Source organism: Eretmochelys imbricata, chromosome 8, assembly GCF_965152235.1.
Source record: "Eretmochelys imbricata isolate rEreImb1 chromosome 8, rEreImb1.hap1, whole genome shotgun sequence".
In the NCBI taxonomy this organism is placed as follows: Eukaryota; Metazoa; Chordata; order Testudines; family Cheloniidae; genus Eretmochelys; species Eretmochelys imbricata.
Window position 1 is genome coordinate 95,272,498 of NC_135579.1, and position 25,777 is coordinate 95,298,274.

Here is a 25,777-nt window from a genome sequence, read left to right on the forward strand (position 1 = left end):
CTAGTCAAGTCTTATTTCAGAATGCCTTTCATTGAGAATTCTCAAGTTATTTTTCAGTTCTCAGCTTTTTATGAAGGTGGTTGTTTACAAAAGCTCTTCAGCCTAGTTTATTTCTTTCTTAGGGGCATTTACTTTAAATCCTTCTCGCAGATTGTTGGTTTTATCTTGCACTGTTCCAAGGTTTCAGTGGGGATTTCCACAGCAACTCTTTTGAGCATAATAAATCCAGGCCATTGCTGGTAGCTCTTAGAGTTTAAATGATTGGGGAACCAACAACTTAATACTGCCTTGTTCTGGGATTACAAGAAAATTTTGTTTTGCATCCAAGGCTCTTTTAACTTTTTAGCACATATTCCAATGTATTAGAAAACTTCATGATCTAAGTTTAAGCATTTTCTTAATTGTATTAAATATTTAGATGATAAATCATAATTATTTTGAGGGAATAACTCTTCTGCTGTCATACTACAATGATCAGGTGATCCATGGAAATACGGTATATTTCTAGCTAACTAGCCGTAATAATCACTAATTGAGGCAAGGAAATTCAAAGTTGACGTTCATTCCTTAACTCTAGTTGTGAGAGAACCCCTAACTTTGAGTGGCTTTGTTTTTCTGCGTCAAACTCACCAGTGTTTAAACAGAGTTCTCTCTGAATTACCTATATGCTTTGGGGTATTTTGGATTTCGTATCAGGAAGTAAGTTTGCTGGTTCTTGTTCAGAAAAGGAAATATCTAGTGTTTAGGCATTTTCAAGGCACCTGTCGTGTAATCTAAGATGGAAAATGTTGGAGTGTGCCAGCTCTGAGAAGTTGAGGCAAGATCACATTTAATCACTTCTTAGTGGCTGAGATCATATGCTAGGAATCTGCTATGCTACCCTACTGTATGCTGTGTATAAAAGTGCTGATTGAAGAATGTCGATGCTATATGTATAGATGTCTCTTATGAATTGTATTATAACTTCAGTTTGGTCTTTTAAAGTGATAAAATGCAGTTTCACTGCTCTAAAAAAATAAATCCATTGGAAATTGCAATAGGAGCAAGCATGTGAACGCAAGCTTCAACTCTTACCCTTTTACATGCCAAATGTCAAATTTCAGCATGAAGTAATAGTGTAGACAAATCAAAGATTTGATCCCAAGCTCCCTTCAGCTTTGTTGTGTATTTTCCAGGACTTTCCTGCTGGAGTGCAGTGTAAGAGAGGTTCGCATTGCTGTAGCCACCATTCTTGAAAAAACTCTAGACGGTGCCTTGCTTTATCAGGATAAGGTCAGTGATATTTCATTCTGAATTAGTGTATTGATTTTTGTAATGTTATAGCTGTCACTGTATTGCCAGAAAATACCATGCACCTCTGTTAATGACCAAAGTAGAAGGCTTTAATAACCTCATTCTCCATAGTTCTTCAGTTCTTGAATCTCTTCATGCTCATTTCCTCTAGCCACGATAATACAGTTTACACCAGTCTTGGACTCCCAAGTTGCATATTTTGAATGTCAGGTACACATCATGAGATCTCAGCACTCAATCTATATGTAAATAGCAGTTAAGTTTATTGGGGAATGACATGCACCTTAACTTTGCGGTAACAGAGGATGGAAAAGTCTTGGGAGCAAAATCAGGACCTCTACATGGCTTTCATCAATTAGACAAAGGTCTTTGACTCTGTCAATTGTGAAGCCCTGTAGAAGGTGCTGGCCAGATTTGGCTACCCTCCAAAATATGTTAAGGTCCTAAGGCTTCATGATCAGGTGACTGCCACAGGTCTCTGTAATGGCCTTGAGATGGAATTTTTTGTCATAAAAACTGGAGTTAAGCAAGGATGCGTTATTGCCCCAACCCTGTTTCCATCTGTTTAGCAGTCATTTTGGTCCTCATTAAAGATCACCTCCCCAATCACCACACTAATGCCAGCATCCTCACTGAAGCCAATGTCACCAGCGTGGAAGCAATGATCCTCATGTACCAACTTCGCTGGGCTGGACATTGTGTGAGGATGCCAGACTCTCTCCTCCCAAAACAAGTCCTCTACTCTCAGCTCACCCATGGTCAGAGGAAACTCTACAAAGAGACACTGAGAATATGTCTTTAGAAAACTGATGTGGACATCACAAGCTGGGAAGAGCAAGCCACCAACCGATGCCAGTGGTGTCATATCTTCCATCAGGCAGTGGCCCGATTAGAGGAGAAGTGCCTTACCCTCAAAGCTGAAAAGAGAGAGAGGAGGAAGGAAAAAGAAATAACTTGCTCCCAGCAGGCCGCTGGCCTGCCACAAAATGTCTGTACCTACTGCGGGCGGATTTGCGGTTCCAGGATCGGACTCCTGAGTCATCTCAGGACCTATATGTAAATCCATGGTAGAGATCATCCTTGAAATCAAGGGATCGCCAATCAATCAATCAATTTTAAGGGCTCAAGTTTAGTTAAAACACAATATTTCCTGTAAAAATATATAAATAACATTCAGGTTTGTTGTCTCAAAGAGAAGCTGACCCCACAAAAAATTTTTGAAAAATTTGTTTGGAAATCATTCTTTGTCATGTTTTGATTTATTCTTTTTTGATATTACCAAGAGTGGTTCACAAATTCAGAATCTAAGAGTTACCTGCAGCTGCTTCCCCTTCCTTATCTGAAGTCAGATGTCTCTGACATCAGCATAGTATAGCACGCTGGAGTGAATATAGATGCAATGGTGATTAGAGGATTAACTTTGGGTGAGAGCGTCTCAGTAGGTGAGCTTTTTCACAATGTTCCTGCTTACATGCAACCGTCCCTAGTAATACCACAAGGGAGAAACCACAAGAAATTATGAAACAAGGAGTAGTTTCAAAACAGTGCTGTTTTTTTTTCCGGGTGGGGCAGATGAATTTAGACCTACTGTCATACAATTGTCCTTGAGTTGTAAGAGAAATTGAGATATTTTGATCACTGTTCTGTGCTTCTAGCATATTTCCATTCGTTGCCAATGGGCTTTTAAGCTAGTCTTAATTGCCAGACAACTGTTCACACCGGGAATTAATTTCCTAACGTTGTATATTGACTTTTTCAGTGAATGCTTCTGTGTGATGGATTAAGATAACACTCTCATGGGGAGGAGGATGTTCCTACCCCTTTGGGCCACTGTTCAGGAAGTTGTCTAATTAAGCCTATAAGGAAAGTCTGCTAAATGGCCCAATGAGACATAGCTGGCCAAATTCCATTTCTCTGAGCAAGGTCTGCTGAATGTTGATACTTTGCTTTCATTTTCATAATGTACATATTACTGTCTGAAAGGGGAAAGCTGGTTTTGACCGTGCTTCGTCCTGGTTTGATTTTTCTCCTCACAATAAGTACATCCAAATATAAACACAGTGGTGGTCACTAGCCCTTAACCTTGATGGGGGGTGTTTTGAATGATTTGTACAGTAGACAATTGCCACTCTAATTTAAATATTACTTTTTGACAGTTAAAAAGTCTGCATCAGGTAATGGAGGTGCTACTTGCTCTGTTGGATAAAGATGTTCCCGAGAACTGTAAAAACTGTGCCCAGTACTTTTTTCTGTTCAACAACTTTGTACATAAGGTAACTAAATGAACTAATCACTTTTCACACGATTTTAATTTTAAAAGGACACGAGAAAAGGAACTGGTTATGGATACTCTAGAACCAATTTAAGAAAACAGTGGTAATGAGAACTTTCCAGAATTCAAATGAGTAAAACTCCTATCTCTGTAAAGTACATGACTTTTGAACACTAGATTGGGACAAAAGAGTATAGAAATACAAGCAAAGTATACATGTTAAACCCTTCCTGTGCTGCTTAAGTCTAAATATAATAATTTGACAGTATTTAAAGAAATAGGCTGAAAGGTTTGCGGTGGAAAGCTGAATAGCGGAGAGGATGGTGCTGTACATCACAGCATGGTTTCTTACTGTTTTAAAGCCACACAAAGCTTACAAATCACTAAAGCGGAATTTCAGAAAGCATCCTTTATTCAGTGCTCTTGCTATGTGAAGGTGTAGCTTATTGATAGAGAAACACTTTCTTCGTACATAGGGAATTTAGAGTCTAGTCTATGCAGCAAATTACTTTTGCTCCTGAAAAACGTCATTCTGTATCTGTACAACAATGTAACTTTGCATTCTGTCTTTTGACAGCAGGGTATAAGGGCTAGCAATCTTCTTCTCCAACATTCTGCTTTAAGGCATATGATCAACTTTCTCCTTGGCCCCAACCGGCAAAATAACCAGGTAACTGCCTAAATGGCATGTATGTCGTGTGTGCTTAGGTTGGCTATTCCCATATTTTTTCATATGCTTAAGTCAGAGGACAGACCTTTCATGAGGTTTAAAAAGGAGCATTCCTCTGATTTTATCATTTTCCTTTAAATCTGTGCTTAAACTCCACTTTTGTCTGTATGAATTGATGTTTCATAGCTGTGATGGCCTGAGTGTAATACAGGGAGTTTTCACTGCGTCCAGAGAAGAGAAAGTTATAGATGCTTGGCTTCTTTGAATGCGTTACTACCGATGTAAGTAGGGAGTGATGTATATTTTGCTCCTTCCTTTGCCAAACAGAACCGCAGGTGGAGTTCAGCACAAGCTCGGGAGTTTGGGTTCCTTCACAATACTGTGGCACTACTGGTTTTGCACTCCGATGTCTCCTCACAGAGGAATGTGGGTAAGAGTTACCTTTCGGTTTTTATATGGCACTTTGCTGAGATGATCTTACATTGGCGGAGGGAACTAATCTTGTCATCACTGGGGAAATAAAATTGCCTTGAACATTGAAAACAATAGTGTGTGTGTGTGATGTACAGTTGAGCCCACGTGTTTTTTCACCTGTGTACATGTAGAGATACTTGGATCCCATGGTGAACTAAAAATACGGCTGGCGCTCTAGGAATATGTGAATATATCATTTTTATAGCACCCTGTCATCCAAATGTCGCAGAGAGTTTTACTAGCATCTGTGAATTAAGCCATATCAATCCAGTCTGGGCCATGTACAGACACGACCAGCTTTCAACATTGTACTTTGCTTGCATTTTCCATATCCCTTCCAGCCCTTTCAAAAGGATATTTAATTATTAGGTAAAGTTAAATGAGCAGTTAAGTATCCAGCCACCTGCAGCAGAAAACGACACTCCTGTTAAGCTAAGTGCTGTGGAAGGGATGAAAAGACAAAAGTTGGGATCCTCAGTGCTTGAAGTGGGACTTGAGAGACATCCCCTCCCTCATTTGAAAGAAAAGTTTCAGTACTGAACAGGATTGTTAAATTTGCCAAACTCTGAGATGGGAGTGAGGTTTTAAAGCACTAGAAAGGTGTTAAGCTCTGTTGCACCACTTGAATGTGGTGGTAGTGATTGTGTTAAAACTTGATAGAAGTATCCAAGGTTAACCTATGTAAGTAAACTCGTTTGCTGTGGCCTTTTAGCACTTTATTAAGTTGTCACTAGGATGCTGACAATGTAATAAATGGTTCATTTTCTGTGCTCAAGTGATTGTGTGGTGATGCCTATTGTAGGTGGTGCAGCACTTGAGATGAAGGTTCTTGGAAACTATTTGCTGCCAACAGAGATTGCAGCAAACTCAACATTGTCACAGAATGATGGTGGTTTTTGAAGTGCAGAACAGTGTTATATCCGTGGGTTGTGTGTTCTGTTTTTCTTTTAGCTCCTGGTCTCTTTAAACAGCGTCCACCTCTTAGCACCACTGCCTCAGGTCCACTTCTGTCCCTCCATGAAGAAGTGGAAGCCTTGTTGTTCCTGTCTGAGGGGAAGCCTTACTTACTGGAGGTAGCTATTGTGCTAAATGTCTCCACATTTTGTGTGTTTAAAAGCTGGTGTTACGTTGGTTCTTTGAAATACCACTACACTTGAGATATAAAATGAAAATTTTAGCCTTTGGAACACATATCAGAAAATATCAACTCAGCCTTTTTACACTGAGAAATTTCAATAAAATAGCTCATAAGTGGGCTGCAAACCAAATTACTGTTGAAGGCAAGCTTAGCAGAGATGGAAAGCAGCAGTGTTATGGAATGCTGTTGGGGGTGGACTGACCTGGCCTCCGTGGGGTAGGAAGCAAAATTACATCCCTTCTGAAGGATACTAAAAAAAATCCCGTGTTGAAATGATATGTGTATCTCTCCGTTAGGTGATGCATGCATTCCGGGAGCTAACTGGATCATTGTCCGTTCTCATTGAGATGGTGGTGTACTGCTGCTTTTGTAATGAGCACTTTTCCCTCACCGTGCTACATTTCATCAAGGTACAAAGCTAATCAAAGTAGATTTTCAGCGTATGGTCTGTTCCAGGCTTTGAACTTAAGGTTGTGTTCCAAGGGCTTTAAATATTTTTGTGGGGATCTTAAGTATAGTCTGTACAGCTCCTTGGAGTTTTCTTTAGGTTTTAAGGTTCAAATAAATAGTTCTAAGAGTTTTTTATAAACTACAAACAAGGAATGTTAAATATGTTATATTTTGAACTATTATTAAATTACATCAGATTTATGCGGGTGTGTATTCTACCATCTGATGAATTTTGTATTTCTAACATACAGAACCAGCTGGAAACTGCCCCCCCTCATGAACTGAAGAACATATTCCAGTTACTTCATGAGATATTGGTAAGTGAAGAGTAAAGACTTTTGTATATGAAGCACTGCCCAACCAGGATGGATTACATTTAACTACCTAACTGAAGGAAGGCATTATTATGGTGGTTACAGTTCTGACCCACACATCCTATAATCTTTCCTACTTTCAGCTGTGTTACTTTCTCAATATTGCAATAGTCAGTGAAATGCTACAAGTCTTGTTTTTTTCGTTTTGGATCTGAAGAGAATCAGGTTCATGATTCTAAGGAATGGTAGGAGGGAAAACAGCACAATAAATTTAATGGATTTCAAGAAGGCAGACTTTACCAAATTCAGGGATTTGGTGGGTAATATCCTATGGGAAGGAAGTCTAAGAGGAAAAGCAGTTCAAGAGAGTTAGCAGTTTTCAAAAAGACATTAAGGGCACAAGAGTAAACTATCCCACTGCATGGAAAAGAGCAGAAGTATGACAAGAGACCATCCTGGCTTAACCAGGAGATCTTCAATGATCTGAAACTCAAAAAGAGTCCTACAAAAAGTGGAAACTAGGTCAGATTACAAAGGATGAATGTAAGCAAATAACACAAGTATGTAGGGACAAAATTAGAAAGGCCAAGGCACCTAACAAGATTAAATTAGCTAGAGATATAAAGGGTAATGAGAAAACATTCTACAAATACAGTAGAAGCAAGAGGAAGACCAAAGACAGGATAGGCCCATTACTCGGTGGGAGCGGGAGAAGGGGAACAATAACAAAACGTGGAAATGGCAGAAGTATTAAATGACTTTTTGTGTGTTTTTCACCAAAAAAGTTTAGTAGCAATTAAACATCTAACTTAATGAATGCCAGTGAAAATGAAGTAGAATCAAAAGCTAAAATAGGGAAAGAACAAGTTAAAAAAATATCTAGACAAGTTAGATGTCTTCAAGTCACCAGGGCCTGATGAAATACATCCTAGGGTACTCAAGGAGTGAGCCATTAGCGCAGGGGTGGGCCACATCGGGATTGCAAAGCTGCATCGAGGGCCAGGTAGGGAATGCTGTGTCTCCCCAAATAGCCTGGCCCCCTCCCACTTCCTGCCCCCTGACTTCCCCCCTCAGAACCGCAGACCCATCCAACCCCTGCTGTCTCCTGAGTGCCCCGACCTCTATCTGCACCCCTGATAGGCCCCCCGGGACTCTGATGCCTATCCAACACCCCCGTCCCCTGACTGCCCCCCCTCCCCCCCAGAACCTCCGCCCCATCCAACCCCTCCCTATCCCCTGACTGCTCCTTGGGACTCCCTGCCCCCTTATCCAACCCCACCGCTCCCTGCCCCCTTCCCATGCTGCTCAGAGCAGCAGGAGCTAGCAGCCCCGCTGCCTGGCCGGAGCCAGCCATGCCACCACTCTGCCTGGCAGGAGCAGAGGGCCAGAGCTCTGGCGGCATGGCGAGCTGAGGCTGCGGGGGAGGGGAAACAGCGGGGGAGGGGCCAGGGGCTAGCCTTCCCAGCCGGGAGCTCAGGGGCCGGGCAGGATGGTCCCGCAGGCTGGAGTTTGCCCACCTGTGCATTAGCGATTATCTTTTGAAAACTCATGAAGGTCAGGAGAGATTCCAGAGGACTGGAAAAGGGCAAATATAGTGCCAACGTATAAAAAGGGGAATAAGGACGACCCAGGGAATTATAGACTAGTCATCTTAAATTCAGCACCTGGAAATATAATGGAGCAAATAATTAAGCAGTCAGTTTGCAAACACCTAGAAAATAATAATATGAGAAGTAGTTGTCAGCGTGGATTTGTCAAGAACAAATCATGTCAAACCAACCCAATAGCTTTCTTTGACAGGGTAACAAACCTTGTGGATGCGGTGGGGGGAAGCAGTAGATGTAGTATATCTTTACTTTAGTAAAGCTATTGATACTGTCTTGCATGACCCTCTCATAAATAAACTAGGGAAATACAACCTAGATGGATCTACTATGAAGTGGGTGCATAACTGGTTGGAAAACCATTCCTGGAGAGTAGTTATCAGAGGTTCACAGTCAAGCTGGAAGAGCATAACGAGTGGGGTCCCGCAGAGATCAGTTCTGGGTCCAGTTCTGTTCAGTATCTTCATCAGTGATTTAGATAATGGCATAGAGAGTACACTTATTAAGTTTGCAGACAATACTAAGCTGGGAGGGGTCACAAGTGCTTTAGAGGATAGGATTAAAATTCAAAATAGTCTGGACAAACTGGAAAAATGTTCTGAAGTAAATGGGATGAAATTCAATAAGAACAAATGCAAAGTACTCCACTTAGAAAGGAACAATCAGTTGGACACATACAAAATGAGAAATGGCTGCCTAGGAAGAAGTACTGCGGAAAGAGATCTGGGGGTCATTCAAGCTAAATTTGAATCAACAGTGTAACACTGTTTCAAAAAAAAGCAAACGTCATTCTGGGATGTATTAGCAGGAGTGTTGTAAGTAGAACACAAGAAGTAATTCTTCCGCTCTACTCCACGTTGATTAGTCTCAGCTGGAGTATTGTGTCCAGTTCTGCATGCCCACATTTCGGGAAAGATGTGGACACATTGGAGAGTCCAGAGAAGAGCAACAAAAATGATTTAAATGTCTTGAAAACATGACCTATGAGGGAAGATTGAAAAAAATGGGTGTGTTTAGTCTGGAGAAGACTGAGGGGATCATAACTGTTTTCAAGTACATAAAAGGTTGTTACAAGAAGGAGGGAGAAGAATTGTTAACATCTGATGATAGGACAAGAAGCAATGGGCTTAAGTTGCAGCAAGAGTGGTTTAGGCTGGACATTAGGAAAAACTTCCTAACTGTCAGGGTAGTTAAGCAGTGGAATATATTGCCTAGTGAGGTTGTGGAATCTCTGTTGCTGGAGATTTTTAAGAGCAGGTTAAACAATCACCTGTCAGGGTTGGTCTAGATAGTACTTAGTCCTATCTTGGGTACGGGCGACAGGACTAGAAGACCTCCCAAGGCCCCTTCCAGTCCTACAATTCTGATTTATAACACAAAAATCTGAAGAACCTTTGAGACCATGGTTATAATGAAGAGACGATCTTGCAAGTACCTCTCACATAACACTAAGTTCTACCAGCCTTTTTTGTTTTCTTCACAGGTTATTGAAGACCCTTTACAAGTAGAGAGGGTCAAATTTGCATTTGAGACTGAAAATGGATTGCTAGGCAAGTAGCCCTACTGTGTGAAATGTTGTCATTCTTTCCTTTGAGAAATGTCCAAATAACCTATTGGTTTTTATACCTTGCTGAACTGAAGAACCTCTTAGTGGAATTGATTTCACATGTTATCCAAAAGCAGAGCATAAGAATATCGTGGTGATATGGACTCTTATTTCTCCCAAACAAAACAAATCATTGAGCTGATGGAGGGATGGAGCGTATGTACATCAGGGAAGGCCATTCAGAGTTCAAATTCAGATCAGGCCCAAACTATTGGGGGGCGGGTGTACACACAAATATACAGTATTGTCATAAAGGTCCTCTCCTCAGCCCCATTCTGCAATATAGTCCTTGCACTGGAGACAAGGAGACAAGGAGGAAAAGTGGTTAGTATATAGGAAGCAACCTATATACTAATATTAACATTTTTGGCCTTTCCCTGGAGGGGGGTGGAAAAGATGTGAAGAAAATGTGAAGTAAGTGGAAGAGATGGGAATTTCTCTCAGTTTGCTGGTTGACTTTCAACCCAGTTGCAAAACAGATTCCTTGAGAGAGTCTCTTCCTTACACATCTTAGTATTTTTGCTGCCTCCTCCAGTCTTCCTCCCTTATGAATGTGATGATCCCTGTTCTGATTCAATAATCTTACCAAGGACTGGATGCATGCCTCCTGTCTTTAAAAGAGTGTAAGCCTGTATTCAGGCCATAGGTCATCTCCAGGTGCTTTGATCCTACTGTATCAGAGGGCTGGTGTCCAAATGCAGGTTCTCCATAGCTAAGCTTTTTTTTTCCCCCCCCTACCCCATGAGTCGAGGTTCTTTCCCCCAAAGCTTCTCTGACCTGGAAGGTAAAGTTCAGGGGCGGGGGGAAGGGGGGCAGCAGCCCTAACCTCATATGGAATGATAGTAGAACCTTCTCTTACTGTGTGCAATATGACACACACACACACACACATACAGCCCCATCCCAGGATTTGGTTCTAATGTGTGCTGCCCCCCTTCTAATAATGGTATTACCAAGAGCTCTCTCCAGTCAGCAAGTTGCTGAGCCCTTCCCAACCCCTTTAAGGTGGTGGCACCTTAAAGGCTAACAGATTTATTTGGGCATAAGCTTTCGTGGGTAAAAAACCCACTTCAGATGCATGGAGTTTTTTTACCCACAAAAGCTTTTTTTACCCACGAAAGCTTATGCCCAAATAAATCTGTTAGTCTTTAAGGTGCCATTGGACTCCTGGTTGTTTTTGTGGATAAAGACTAACAGGGCTACCCCTCTGATAATTGCTTTAGAAGTTTTAGCTCCAATTGGAAGTTGGTGAGCTGGGTCCTTTATCCTGGCTTTGATCGTTAATTTGCTTCCTAGTAGATGGAACCATGTAAAAATCTGTGGTAGGATGGATAAGAGGAAGATAACGGTATTACCAGAGATTTACAGCTTGTCTGTAAACTGCGGTTTGAAATCCAGGTACAGTGCATAAAATAATTGCCTGCAGTTTTACTTTGATCTAGGTTAGACAAAAAGGAAGGTTCAGATAAACTGTAAGAGAATCTTGAGCAGAATTAGTACTGTTAGCATGAATATTTAATAAATGTCTAACATTTCTGAAAGCTCTAATAAATTATAGGATACTGGTAGTTTTTTTACTTTAGCCTGATGTTTTCAATCCAATTTGTAGCTGTTTGTATCGCAAAACTGTGTGTGAATTATGTTTTAAAATATTTCTGTTCTTTTTCGAGTGCTTGCTCATGTCAATTCCATTCTAGGTGGGCCCGTGCCCACGTGCGCAGTAGTCAGAGATGTTTGCCTTGGCGGTATCCATAGGGTCAGCTGTGGCGCCCCCTTGAGTGCCAAGCTCATGCGTTGGTATATCAGGCCCTGCCGGCCCTATGTCTCTCAGTTCCTTCTTACCACCCGTGGTGATTAGTCGAAGCTCCTTTCCTTGCATAGCAAGAGCTAGCGATTTCGTCTCTTCTGACTTAGAGCCTTAGGGCCTTGTAAATAGTTTAAGTAGTAGTAAAGTGTAGTTAGAAGTTAGAGTCCCAGCGGGGACTTCGCCCCAGGCAGGGCATGCCCCGGTCTCTCAGGTTTAAGCCCTGCGTGGACTGTAACAGGCCTATGCCTGTAAGTGACCCCCACAGCAGCTGCCTCAAGTGCTTGGGGGAATCACACGTGAAGGACAAGTGTCATATTTTTAAAAATTTTTGACCCAGGACTCAGAAAGAGCAGGATATTCATTTGCGGGCTCTCCTCATGGAAGCTGTCCTTTGTCTGGATTCCGAGCCATCCTGCCAAGACTTGCCTAGTACCTCGGCCTCAGTGCGCAGTGAACCCCCAGCAACAGGCTCCACCCAGCACCGTTCCCCGTCGCTGGTGCCCAGAAAGAAAAAAAAGGCCATCAGGCAAAGGACCCAGTTCGGGCTGCCCTGCCACTCCAGAGCCACATGGACATGGCTCCCCGGTCGGGGCCCTTAGCCCCAAAGGATCCACCACCGACTCCTGGAATCAGTAGGGGACCCAAACTCCTGACTGCATCAACACCTTCCCAAGCTGTCACAGTGTCAAGAGAGCAGAGGCCTCTGCCTGCGCCACCTTGGCAGCACTGCCAGTGGCCAGCGCAGTGGCCTTATTGGAGTGCATGGGACATGCCAGTCATGATGATGCCCCTTTCGCACCACTCCTCAGCCGCTGCCTTGGAGCAACAGTTGGCGGCACCAAACTCTGTTCATGAGTCACACTTTGGGTAGAGGAGACTGCACCCACCCCTAAACCTCCTTCCCCCATGGGGGATGATGCCCCGGGGCCTCACCCAGTGGTACAGTCATCTCTTCATCCCCAGACAAGGCAGGTCACGGGACTCTCGGTGGCTAGCACGCCTGACAACTTTAAAGAACACCAGGCCCTCTTTCAATGGGTGGCCGAGAACTTGGGCCTAGAGGTGGAGGAGATAGCCAAGCAGGCGGACACCTTGTTCAACATCCTCTTAGCCTCTATTCCGGCCCGTGTTGCACTACCAGTGCATGACGGGGTCCTCAAAATTGCCAAGGCCCTCTGACAAACCCCATTTTCCATCCTCCTCATCTCCAGAAGGGACGTAAAGAAGTACTTTATCCCGGCCAAAGGGTTCAAGTACCTTTATACCCACCCACCTCTGGGCTCGCTGGTTGTCTCTGTGGCCAACGAAAAAGACAAGCAGGGGCACACCAGCTCAACTCCCAGAAATAAAGAGGACCTTTTTGAGAGGAAAATTTATTCCACTGCCAGCCTGCTATTCTGGGTGGCAAACCATCAGGCCCTCTTGGGCAAGTACAATTTTAAGTTATGGGACGCCCTCCATACGTTCGAGTCCTTCCCACAGGGTTTGGCCCAAGAATTTGGCACTCTGGTGGAGGAAGGCACCTTGGCGGCTAGTTGCTCCCTCCAAATGGCGTAGGATGCAGTGGACTCAGCGGTTAGAGTGGTCGCGTCGGCAGTGGTTATGAGGCACAGCTCCTGGCATCAGACCCCCGGCCTGTCCCAAGAGATGCAGAACTTGATCCAGGACCTCCTCTTCGATGGGAATGGTCTCTTCTCTGAACAAACAGATGCAAGGCTGCATGGGTTGAAGGACACTCAGGCCACCCTTCGCTTGGTGGGCATGCATACACCACAGTCTTCACAGAAGCAGTTCCAGCTGCTCCTGCCGCCAAGGCCTGGGCAGCCTCGTCAGGGGTCTGCTGAGAGAATGGGTAGACACATGAGCTTTAGTTGTTTCCAGCCTTCGTATTCCCACACAGCCTGGCCCGGCAAAGCATCTTGGGGCCAGAAGTGCTCATTTTGAGGGTGCAGTCGAGAGCGATGCCCCAGTCAATTCCCCAGATCCACCCTGTTCTTTCCTCAAATGTCTTCATCCCTACCGTTCAGCCTGGTTGTAGGTCACCTCAGACCGCTGGGTGCTGGACATAATATCTTGGTGCTATACCCTGCAATTTTCGGCCGCCCCCCCTTCCCACCCCCTCTTCTTTCCCATCCTCCTTCAGGGACCCTTCTCACGAGCAACTCCTCGTTCAAGAGGTTGAGAACCTCCTGCACCTGGAGGTGGTGGAGGAGGTCCCTCAGGACATGAAAGGAAAAGGGTTCTGTTCCCGCTACTTCCTAATTCTGAAGGCAAAAGGGAACCTCAGACCCATCCTGGACCTGCGTCTCCTCAACAAGGTCTCTCAAAAAGTTGAAGTTTTGCATGGCCTCCATCATCCCCTCCCTGGATCTGAGAGAGTGGTACACTGTCCTCGACTTAAAGGACACTTATTTCCATATTTCCAGGTCACAGACGCTTCCTCCATTTCATAGTGGGCGGGCACCATTTTCAATTCACAGCGCTGCCCTTTGGCCTCTGGCTAGTCCCCATGGTGTTTACAAAATGTATGGAGCCAGTGGCCGCTTACCTGAGACGTTGAGGCGACCGGGTCTTCTCGTATCTCGACAACTGGTTCATCAAGGGCAGGTCTCGGGAGCAAGTGTAGTGGAGTCTCAGTCTGGTGCGTTCCACTTGCCGTGACCTGGGCCTGTTAATAAACGAGAGAAAATCCACCTTAATGCCCATCCAGTGAATAGAGTTAATTGGGGCAGTTCTCAAAACCACATGAGCCAGAGCCTGCCTTCCGGAAGCGCATTTTCAGGGCATGTCAGACCTGATCTCCCATCTAAAGAACCACCTCTCACCCAGGCTCACACCTGCCTGCAGCTGTTGGGCCACATAGCCGCATGTACATACATGGTCAGCCATGCTCGGCTCCATCTCCGGCCCCTGCAAGCATGGCTGGCATCGGTCTACATTCCCAGCAGGCATGACTTGGACTGGGTAGTCAGGGTGCCAGACCACATCAGGTTGTCCCTGAATTGGTGGTTGGACCCCAGGTCAGTGTTGGAAGAAGTCCCCTTTGTGATCCCATACCCATCGCTGATCCTGGTCTCCAATGCTTCGGGCCTGGGCTGGGGAGCCCACCTAGGTGAGCTGAGCACCCAAGGCTGCTGGTTGTGGGACGATCTGGCCTTCCACATGAACGTCAGGTAGCTCAGAGCAATTTTCCTGGCCTGCCAGGCTTTCTTGTCCCACCTGAATGGCAAGGTTGTGCAGGTCCCGTCGGACAACAGCACCATGATGTATTACATCAACCGGTAGGGTGGTGCCAGGTCTTTGGCCCTTTATCAAGAAGCTCTCCGCTTTGGGGATTTTTGTGTGGCATGCCATTCATCTGATAGCCGCATACCTGCCTGGGACCAGGAACATCTTAGGAGATCACCTCAGCAACACTTTCTCCTCTCGCCATGAGTGGTCGCTCCAATCGGAGGTGGTCACTATAATCTTCCAGAGGTGAGGGACTCCCCGGGAGGACCAGTTTGCATCCAGGCAGAACAGAAAATGATGCATGTTCTGTTCGATTCAGGGAATGGACAGAGGCTCCCTATCAGACGCCTTCCTCATTCTGTGGTCGGGGGCGCTGATGTATGTCTTCTCACCAGTGCCACTGATTCACAGAGTCCTTGTGAAGATCAGGCAAGACAGGGTGAAAGTTATCCTAATAGTCCCCGCGTGGCCTCGCGAGCACAGGTTCGACATGTTGCTGAGCTTTTCAGTAGCCACGCCGCTGCAGCTGCCCCTCTTGCCGGATCTGCTGTCACAGAACCACAGCAGCCTTTTGCATCCAAACCGGTGCAGTGCTGCACTTGACAGCTTGGCTACTGCATGGCTTTGTGCAGGAGAACGGGCATGCTTGGCCCTTGTCCACCAGGTCTTTCTGGATAGCAGGAAATCCTCCATCAGAGCAACTTACCTGGTCAAATGGAAAAGATTCACGTGCTGGACCTTGGAACAGCGTATTCAGGCTGAGCAGGCCTCGTTGCAGGAGATTCTGGATTATCTGTTGCACCTCAGACTCCAAGATTTGTCCTTGTCATCGATCAAAGTCCACCTGGCCGCTATCTCGGCTTTCTATCCTTCGTTCCAAGGCAGGTTGATCTTGGCTTACGACATGACGGCACAGTTTTTGAAAGGTCTGCAGTGTCTCTACCATCACGTCCAGGATCCCATCCCCTCCCTGGGACCTGAATCTCATGCTGTCGAGACCATGGGGTTTCCATTTGAGCTGCTGGCTTCCTGCTGTCTCCTGCTTCTCTCCTGGAAGGTCTCGTTCCTGGTCACGATAACATCAGCCCGCAGTGTGTCCAAGATCAGGGTGCTTACTCTGGAGCCAACCTATATGGTGTTCTACAAGGATATGGTCCAGGTGTGACCACACCCAGCGTTTCTGCCCAAGGTCGTTTCCCAGTTTGACTGGCCAGGATATATACTTATCAGTCTTCTTTCCAAAGGCTATGTGTCACAGGAGGAGCGCAGGCTACACACTCTGGACGTCGGGAGGGCGCTGGACTTCTACACAGATAAAACAAAGCCGTTCCCTATGTCAGTGCAGTTGTTCGTTGCAGTGGCAGACAGAATGAAAGGTCACCCAGTGTCTGCTCAGAGGATTTTGTCTTAGATCACAGCCTGCATCTGTTACTGCTATGAGCAGGCGAAGGTGTCTTCACCCACGATCATGACAGCACACTCGACTAGGGCACAAGCGTGGTCAGCGGCCTTCCTGGCACAGGTATCAGTCCAAGAGATCTGTAGGGACTCTACCTGGTCTTCTGTCCAAATGTTCGCATCTCATTATAGACTTACCCAGCAATCTTGAGATGACACTGGCTTTGGCAGAGCAATGCTGCAAGATCGTGAACACTGAGCCCACCTCCATTGATACTTACTGCTTGTGAGTCACCTAGAATGGAATCAACATGAGCGAGCACTCGAAGAATAAAAAATGGTTACCTACCTTTCGTAACTGTTCTTCGAGATGTGTTGCTCATGTCCATTCCATTACCGCCCTCCTGCCCTGTCAGAGTTGCTGGCAAGAAGGAAGTGAGAGCACATAGAGCTGCTGGCCCCTGATATACTGATGCATGAGCACGGCACTCAAAAGGGCACCACAGCTGGCCCTACGAATACCTCTAAGGCAAAAATCTCCAACAACCGCACACGTGGGCGCACGCACACCTAGAATGGAATGGACATGAGCAACACATCTCTAAGAACAACAGTTACGAAGAGGTAGGTAACTGTTTTTTTCTCATTCCAGCCTTGATGCACCATAGTAATCATGTGGACAGCAGTCGTTGCTATCAGTGTGTCAAGTTCCTTGTTACTCTTGCTCAGAAGTAAGTAATGGTAAAAGAAAGTGAAAAGTTCCTGTTAAACTCTCCATAGTAACAACCTCACAAATCTTCAGCCTGTCACAAACCTTCCTGTTGCTAATATGGATGCTGTTACCTACACCTTTGTCACATGTAGGCTGGGTTACTGTAATGCAGTTGAAGTTCAAGGGCCTGCTCTTGAAGTCTACTTAGAAGTTTGAAAATGAGATGCTAGGTTCCTTGGAGATGGATTGAAGTTGTGTGGGGGGCTTTTTTTAAATCTACTGGCGGCTGAGTTGGATTTCTCCTGCCACAGCTGATAATACCAACATCTAAAGCCAAAGCAGGAGAGCTGCATTCTGTATTTGTCAGTTCTTGCATGAGAAATGCAGGTTTCTGGCAGATAAATACTAGGAAGGGTTTCAGATCTTTTATTTCAAAATATTTGAGTTTTTAAATCTAATCATGTATTCTATTAATAATTAAAGGTTTAAAGTATATGGTTTTGGCTCATCTTTACCCATAATGGACTATCTGATGTAAATTTCATTCAACTTTATTTGTGTATATGTAATATACATTTTTGCTATCACTAAGCCAATTAATTTTTATAGCATTTGTCTTCAAAAAAAAGAAAACATTGTGTTTGCAATAACGACATGTAGAGAAGACCATGACTGGGATCTTGTAATATGTGTTAAGGAAGAGCGGTCTTTAAATTTCAGATTTAACAGAAAGGACTGCCTTCATTGTGGATAATAAATATGCTCTCAATTTCCAAGGTGCCCTGCTGCTAAAGATTATTTCAAGGAGAATTCTCATCATTGGAGCTGGGCTGTACAGTGGCTACAGAAGAAGGTAATTTGACTGTGGCAATATTATGGAGAGACTGTCTTCTCTTCCCTGTTACATTTGCAGCCAGACTTCTATTATAAGTTGATTTAGGTGACATTTTTTTTAATTTAATTTTTGTTGACCCAAAACTATTCACGAATTTCCCGATAGTTGAGGCTGGGGAAAGGTTTTCACAATCAGCTTCAGAAAACTGTCTGTGTCTGTCCTCCCATTTAAAACTCTTACTCCACTAGTTAGGGCATTTGCCTGGGATGTGGGAGACCCTGTTCCAGACCAGGGATTCACATGTGGGACTTGAACACAGATCTCCCTCCCTCCCTTGGTTATTCTGTGGTAGATTGCTCTCTGTCTCTCCTGTTGAAAGTTTCCATTTTGTATAAATTCGTAAATATTCATTGGAGCAGGTGAGTGCCCTAACCAATGGGCACTAGGCTATTCTGTTGTCAATCTCCACAATTCCACTTTGTATAAATCTATAAATATTCATTGGACTAAAGAGAGAGTGAGAGAGACTGTTGCCTAGTAATTGAGGGACTCACCTGGGAGGTAGGAGATGTGGATTCAGATCTTCTCTCTTCCCGAATCAGGAAAACCAAAACATTTTCTGAACTGACCTGGATGTTGTCCCTGATTTTTTGGGTTTGTTGGCCAAAATGAAAAATTAGTCATTCACCCAGCTCTAATTATAAGCTCAAATCTCCCCTTGCCGTATTTTTGGGATAGGCATGAGTTTCACCTTGGTTTCAGTGATCATTATTATGACAGAGTGCAAGTTTTTCCTGGAATCTCAAGTATTATTATGACATGGCTAAACAGATACATTTGGAAAAAGCACTTTATTTGGCTCCTTACTTTAAAATAGAAAGGTTTGTGTACACACAAATGTACACATAGGTACCAGTAAAGAAAACTTGTACATAGTTTTTATAAATCAGAATATTTTTTAAATCAGTGATGATCCTCCTGGCTCATGTCCCTCCCCATGAAGAAAGCCAACTTTGGAAGCTTTCAGAGGCTGAAGTTGAATGTAGAAAATCCAGTATGGAGACCTTCCCTTGCCAGCATGCTGGTCCAAATAGCCACCTTCCACAGGAGATTTCTTGCAACCCATTGCGGTTGAACACAGAAAAATGTATGTGTTAAACAGACACCACTTTCCTCTCAATTCCCACTGCCATGGCTAGGAACTCTAGTTCCCATTTGCTCCCAGCTAATGCAGGCCCGGCGGTTGCTCTCCAGTACTCAAAGACACTTAAGTGTGAAGTTCAGTAGAACCAGTCCATGTTCTGCTTCTGCAGCCCAGATTAGGCCCCAGTCTCTCTGCGAGCGCTGCATGGGGTATCTTTGCTGTCCCACAATCCCAGACTCTCCAGCTGCGAAAACCTCCATCTTTCTCTGACAGCTTTTACAAGGCAGTTGTGTTGTCAATGCAAAAACCGCACCACACTGAAAATTGAATATGTGGTAACAGGCATGAAATTAAATTTGCTATAAAAATAGAGCAGTGTTATTGTACTGATATTATTCATCTTGGCTTTGGAGCCTTTTCATTAATTAAATAAGAATGTTTCATTGATGCTGACACAGGCTCTCCAGTGTGCTGCACAGGTATGCCACGGATTTGGGGAACCTTGACACAGACTTTTGGCCCATCCTGCTGTGGAATAGACAAGCAAGGCCTTAGGCATGTCATGTGTTTCTGCTGCTCAGGGTTAATTTTGACTTTGGTTTTTATTTAGATGTCCGAACACTATTGGGCTCCACAGAGTAATGTGTCCAATGAAACATCCACTGCAAAAACCTTCCAGCGCACTATTTCAGCACAGGTACGTGTCGTAATCACAAGAGGTAGTGTGCGTGTTGTTTTCGTTTCCCTTTCCTACTCCGCACTGAGTGGCCCTTTTCTTGGCATCTTACTACAGACAGATGTACTTAAGTGCATTCTTCTCGTGGGGGTTGGATCTTAAGTCTGTTCCTGGCTACAGTGGGCATGCTTAAGTGAATCCACGTGGTTACCTCAGTTACTTCCTGCCAAACTATGGCAGGTCCATTAGCATGTGATAAATATTGGCAGATGTTGAGTTTTTAATTATAATCATTGAATGGATGGGGTATATGGCCTTCTTGGCATCTAACCTCCTGAATTTCCATCCTACCCTAGGACACGCTGGCCTATGCCACAGCCCTGTTGAATGAGAAAGATCAATCAGGAAGCAGTAATGGATCAGAGAGTAGTCCAGCCAATGAGAATGGAGACAGATATCTACAACAGGTAAAAAAAACAATCATAATCCAGTCTCGTGTGAAGAATGCATTATGAATGATGAAAGCAATGGGCTTCGTACTAAGAATTCCCAGTGCGGCACACTTTGCCTAATGACTGCATTTTAAAGATGTGATACAGACAAAATAACCCGTCTGCAGGCAGGGTGCTAACGTTTCACTGTATACCTTTTTAAAGAACAATGTGTGTACTACCGTCATTATTTTTGTGTGTTGAAAGGGCTCGGAGTCTCCCATGATGATTGGTGAGCCTAAAAGTGACCTTGACGACGTTGACCCTTAAAGGATATCTACGAACTCAAGAGCAAGAGTTAAACCGAAATATTTAATGCCTGGCACCTTTTTGAAACTGGAGTCCCATCGCTTACACCTTCAGAGGAGACTGGAGAGAGAATGCTTTCTAAGAATCAGTGGCAACCCTGAAGAATTTTGTTTCCCTCAGAGTTAAAAGCATTCTTCATCTGTGAAGGTTTAGGAACTTTAATGCTGCAAAGAACTCCTGCGGTAGCTAGTGTGATTGTCCAGACAGGATGAAAGTTTGTCAGGAAGATTTTATCAAGTTCAAAAAAAGCTAGTGGTTGACATTTTTATTATGTGAACATTAAATGAGTGAATGTAAAACTGTTGCTTTTTCTGTGATGCTGCAAAAAAAGATTCTTTTGGGTTTTATACAGAAAAAAATCAGTCTGCCTTTAGGTATGGGGGGCAAATTTTTACTCTTTCTGATAATATTGAATAGGAATATTCAAAATTCTGTGAAGATGTGTGATGACTTACATTGTAAAATATTAGTTTAAGAATCCGTCTACACAAGGACCTTTGTATTTAATATGTCTCCCCGCTGGTTTGTATAGCGCCTGACAGAGGGGTCGCTAAGAGAGCTCTGAAAGGACTGTGATTCCTTCTAGAATGACTTTGGCACAAGAACTCTGGAATTGGTGAGCTTTTTCTGATAACCTTCTGATGTCAAATTGGGAAGAGCAATAAAAAAGCTTTGTTTTCTCTAGTAACAGGTGTGTATGAAATGACATAGGTGGATTTAAAAAAAAGTTTAATGTTTAAAAAGAAAAAAAGCACTTTAAGATTGAATTGTTGCAGTTTGACTCCATTAAATCATCTTTTTAAGACTTGGAGACATATTGAATAAACTGTAGTCTTAATCATGTGATCTGCAATCATTTGCTTATGCTTTGAAGTTACTGAGAAAGTTGGTATTGGTTGTATATGATGAATAATTCCTTGAGTGAGTTGGAGCCATTGTTGTGTGGATTTTATAATAATTTTAATGCAGGGAAAGAATGATTTGGCTTTGTATTGTCACTTGCGCAGGCAACATCTAAAATGCCACAGCTAGGTTTATTGGCTCCTAAATAACTGGAAACCCGTTGAACTACATGAGCGGAGTTTTGTTTTCCATGCTGAATGCAATTCAGTCATTTCTGATAGCTCGGGATACTAGCTTCTTTTGTGCCAATTGAGTTTTCATATTTGTACATTTTGCATTTTCAGTTTCACATTGTCTGCACTGCTTTTGCCTTTATTTATGGATTCTGCCTTACTTTAAAAAAATAATGCACAGAATTGGGGGCAATCTTAAGGAGTTCCTGCGTACCTCCAAAATGGATAAATTTGCCAAGTCAAAGGCACAACCAGCCAAAAAGTGCCTTTTTTCTTTACTTCTATGTACTGTTGTCAAAACAAGAACTGGCAGATGGCTTTTCACTATTGTGCACTAATCTGGAAATTAACCAGTCATTTCATTGTTGAAGCAACCATCCGATAGGATTTCAGTTGTACAGCTCTATAACTTATTGCCGGTTAGAGAACCTGGGTCAGAAACTGCGTGTTCCAAATAAGGATGGCATCGTAGTGGATATTTTTTTTCAAAATAATGCCGTCATTGAAACATGGCAGAGTTAGCAGATTTTATAAATGTTTCTGATAACATGCTGGGAAATTTTAAATGTGATGTTTTAAATTAATTTTGAATAAATAATTCATTTCTCACTGACACCTCTTTCCCCACCTTCCCTATTACTTCATAACAGGTCATAAATCATCTCAGAAATAGCCCATATACAGTGGTGATGTGATGTCATTGTTGTTCCCAGGGGCCAGCATCAATTGTCACTTCAAATCCCTATTATTTCCTATGGAAACTACGCCCTCTGTTACTGCAGGCCACCGTAGCATCACTTGCAAAACTGCACCAAGATGGCTCAGATCACCACTGTATATTCCACATCAATACAAACTTTTCATGGTTCTGCTCATGCTGGTACGAAGTCAGTGGCTATAATTTTCAGTACTTTGGTTTCCAGCTGCTGTCATTTGAACCTGCTGAAGATGATTTTGGGGGGGGGTTTGAAAATACCGTTTGACAAAAGTAGCTTTTTGTGTGTGCAAATTGTGACGTGTTTCTATGTTGTAATTTTTACTGCCAGTATTTTGGATGAAAATGTTTTTATACATCTTACAGTATGCTCAGTAAGGGAGCAGCCATAGGCTGCCTATGCCCTCTCGGGGATGGATCTGTCCAACTAATGCATAGACACTAGCGCTGTTAAAAATAGGCCGTCTTGATGAACAGTCCTGGGACTCCTGGTCAGTGGAATAAAGTTATTCCTTTCCCAGAAAACGAGGGCAGTCTTCAGATTGTTCATAAAGCTGTGCTGTCATGTGGTTGATCCTCTGATCTTGAACTCTCCCATAGCCAATCCTTGAGGTAATGAGCGATAGATTATTATCCTGATACACTTTTTTGACAGCCCCCATAAATGACCTCTAATTTGAAAAAGGTGAATTACTTTCAGCGCTATTCTACTGCACACCCTTATAGTGTGGCTGTCTGCAAGCACAAGAATAGACAGGTGTAATAGCCATCTGCACCATTCCACCCTGCTTTCTTACAACAGAATAAAGTCACTTGATTAGACTGCCTAAACTCTGTGAATATTTTGCTTGTCACAGAGTAGGATTAGCTGGTAGTTGCCTGAATCTGAGGGCCAGATTTTGCCCTTATACTCACTTCAGTTTGTGCGTGATGCATAAAACAGTGAGATTCTGCGTACTCTCGTTATGCTGGTTCAAAGAAAGAATTTAAATGAAAAGCAGGAAACAAAAAGACATCGTATTTGTTGTTATATGCGCCAGGTCTTCCTCTTTGTAGAAAGAGCAGACGCAATAGCTACAACCAGGTATGTAAGTTGCAATGCTACGTTTCTTAAGGAAACAAAACCCTTCCTGACAGATGCCTACTCCCTGCGGATGAATGGTCTAATCAGCAAAGCCCCTCTGCACTGTTGAGAAGAAACTGTTCTAATCTTCAAGCATGATCAAGGCTGCCATGTCCCATCATGTTAATTACTTACTCAAAACCTTGAGCCAGTACACTAGTGTGAAATATACTGGTGCTTTACCAGTTGACTATCTGGATCTCCAAGCAAGCTATTACTCCACACTTCTCAGGGGCTTAAGCATTATGAGTGCTTTCTCTTATCTCACCCCTTCACCAAATGGAGCGATGCACTTGGCTCATGTATCAACCACGAAGCAGCAGACACCGTACTGGAATTTGTCCGAGGGCTCTGAAGTGCCCTAGCATGCCTCAGGGTAGTAGAAAATACTAATTTGCCACGGGTAATGCTGCTGTTGGGCCTCTAAAGAAAGAGCTGCCCCTGTTGCTACTGTTCTATTATTCAGGCACAGTGGCAATTATTCACTGCTCTCCCTATCATTTAGGAAAACCAATTTTGATCTCCTTGGGTAAGCTGTGAAATGGTCCAATTAGCACAATAAAATGCACATAATTTTCCATACCCTTTTTTGAGCTTTTATTAATTCCGTTTCTGCTCTTTAAGGAGCATCCTACTGACCAGCAATGTTTTCTGCCCTCCAGCCTTCTTGCTTAAGTAGTTTTAAGTTGAAGTGAAAAGGTTTCCTATTCTCCCTCAGATTTAGATGTCCTGAGTTCAAAATCGAGCAGGCTGTCCCTGCTTGCTTAAAAAAAAATATTACACCCCCTCTTGGATCTTTGCAACAATCCAATAAGAATCCTGGCAGCTCTATCATAGGGTGTGTTTTTGGTACAGGTAGGCAGGGGCTAATCTTGTATTAAAACTGATTAATATCTGTAAGGAAACTGAGTAAGTGCTGGAAACATCTCAGGTTGTAATAAGGCTAATCTGTTGAGTGTTTTTGATTTCTTAATGTTAATCACATGACAGTCCTCAAATGGGTGATTTGCTGTTTAGTTGAGCAAATTAAACCCCTTTATGTAGAACAATCCTTGCTTTTAATGTCTTTAAGCAATTCCCTGGGGAGGTGCTTTATCATAATGTGGATGAAAGTCTTCCTGTACTGTGTTCAGATGTGGCATAACCAAGACTCGGGTGTTCTCACCAACAGCCCAGGCTTTTGACGCTGGTCAGTTCCCTAGCTAGCGCACTTACCTGCTTAGTCAAACTAATCTGTCTTCTACACTGGATGAAATTGTGTCTTAACGCTAGACAGCACAAAGGAGCAGAGTCAGCTTCATTCCTGTCGGGGGGTGGGGGGGGATAAGTGCAATAGAGTCATTCCTTGTTTTAGGGTGCAGAGGGAAGAGAGAATTTTGTCCAAGAATTTGAGTGCAGATGCCAGCTGCCCCCATGCTAAGCTGCTATCTTCTTCTCTTCCCCCTGCAGAGCACGCTGCATTGCATGTACTTAAAGCAGAAGTTGGAGAGATGCTGCATCCTAGAAGCCGCCTTTCCCAACCCCATAGCATCCCTACTCGTCGTCTTACAACAGCAAACTGTACTACAGCCACCCTTCTTTAAATGCAGGTTGAGTCCTCCTAGATATATTTTATTTAGTGCACCGCATTGAGATAACTGACTTCTCAGAAAATCCTAGCCAAGGCAATCGTAATTCAAACTGATCATTTTCCCAGCTCATTTGTGGGCTATGGTCCAATTGGGTATCCAAGTCAGTTTAAAGTTCAAACCTTTTACACATTAAAACAGCCCAACTGTTCCCTTATGAAAACTCCATGTACTTCTAAATTAGAGCGCTTATCCGATATTGTTTACTTCTATTCGAGACAATAGCTCAAACGTTCTTAGGAGGTTAGCTTTATTACGGATAGGTAAAAGCAGCTTATAAGTAGAATGAATAGAAGCAAATCTGCGAAAGCCTTTAATTAATTTAATCAGAGGGACAACAATGTGCTATTTATTAACTGGTAACTTTCCATCTAAGGCCTCATTTAACACAAACCAACAGGAAAGTTATGCAGTTCATTCTTGCAGTCAAATCTTTTTATTCACTACTACTGCTATCGTAGGTACCTGTGTCGAAGAGCTTCACTGTTAGTTCCTCTAGCAGAAGTGACTGATTCTTCCCATGGGCTAACAAGTAGTTGAAGGGTACGGGTAGATAATTTTGCCCTTCTAGTACCTCTCCTCAGAGGCTCTGTAATGCTACCCTGTAAGAGAGGGTAACGGAAGCACAGAACAGCTACTGTGTCCAAGCTCTCAGCCCGTCACTCGGGGTCTACGCTGTAGTTGACCCTTCCAGCCCCACGCGGCAGCTGTGCACTAGGGGCTCCAGGTAGCGCTGTAGACGTTCCTCCTCAGGCAAATGTTTGAGTTCTCAAGCCTGCCTGAGCTCCAGCACAAGCTGGACTGTCCACAT

General features: G+C 43.6%; 1 protein-coding gene across 5 annotated transcripts in view; it reads left to right on the plus strand.

Moving 5' to 3' along the window:
- USP24 (ubiquitin specific peptidase 24) overlaps positions 1-22,113 on the plus strand; it is a 107,664-nt gene extending 85,551 nt beyond the window's left edge. For 2 of the 5 annotated variants that reach the window (XM_077825297.1, XM_077825299.1), the window contains 13 exons: positions 1,176-1,272; positions 3,450-3,566; positions 4,143-4,235; positions 4,563-4,665; positions 5,661-5,782; positions 6,144-6,257; positions 6,549-6,614; positions 9,699-9,765; positions 16,910-16,988; positions 17,747-17,822; positions 19,559-19,645; positions 19,981-20,091; positions 20,323-22,113. In XM_077825297.1, the coding sequence (XP_077681423.1) occupies positions 1,176-1,272; positions 3,450-3,566; positions 4,143-4,235; positions 4,563-4,665; positions 5,661-5,782; positions 6,144-6,257; positions 6,549-6,614; positions 9,699-9,765; positions 16,910-16,988; positions 17,747-17,822; positions 19,559-19,645; positions 19,981-20,091; positions 20,323-20,385 (1,195 nt within the window). In that variant the 3' untranslated portion in view covers positions 20,386-22,113. Of the gene's footprint in view, positions 1-1,175; positions 1,273-3,449; positions 3,567-4,142; positions 4,236-4,562; positions 4,666-5,660; positions 5,783-6,143; positions 6,258-6,548; positions 6,615-9,698; positions 9,766-16,909; positions 16,989-17,746; positions 17,823-19,558; positions 19,646-19,980; positions 20,092-20,322 lie in introns of those variants that run through there. The other 3 variants (XM_077825298.1, XR_013346954.1, XR_013346955.1) reach the window with 3 other exon arrangements.
- The last annotated feature ends 3,664 nt before the right edge of the window (positions 22,114-25,777 follow it).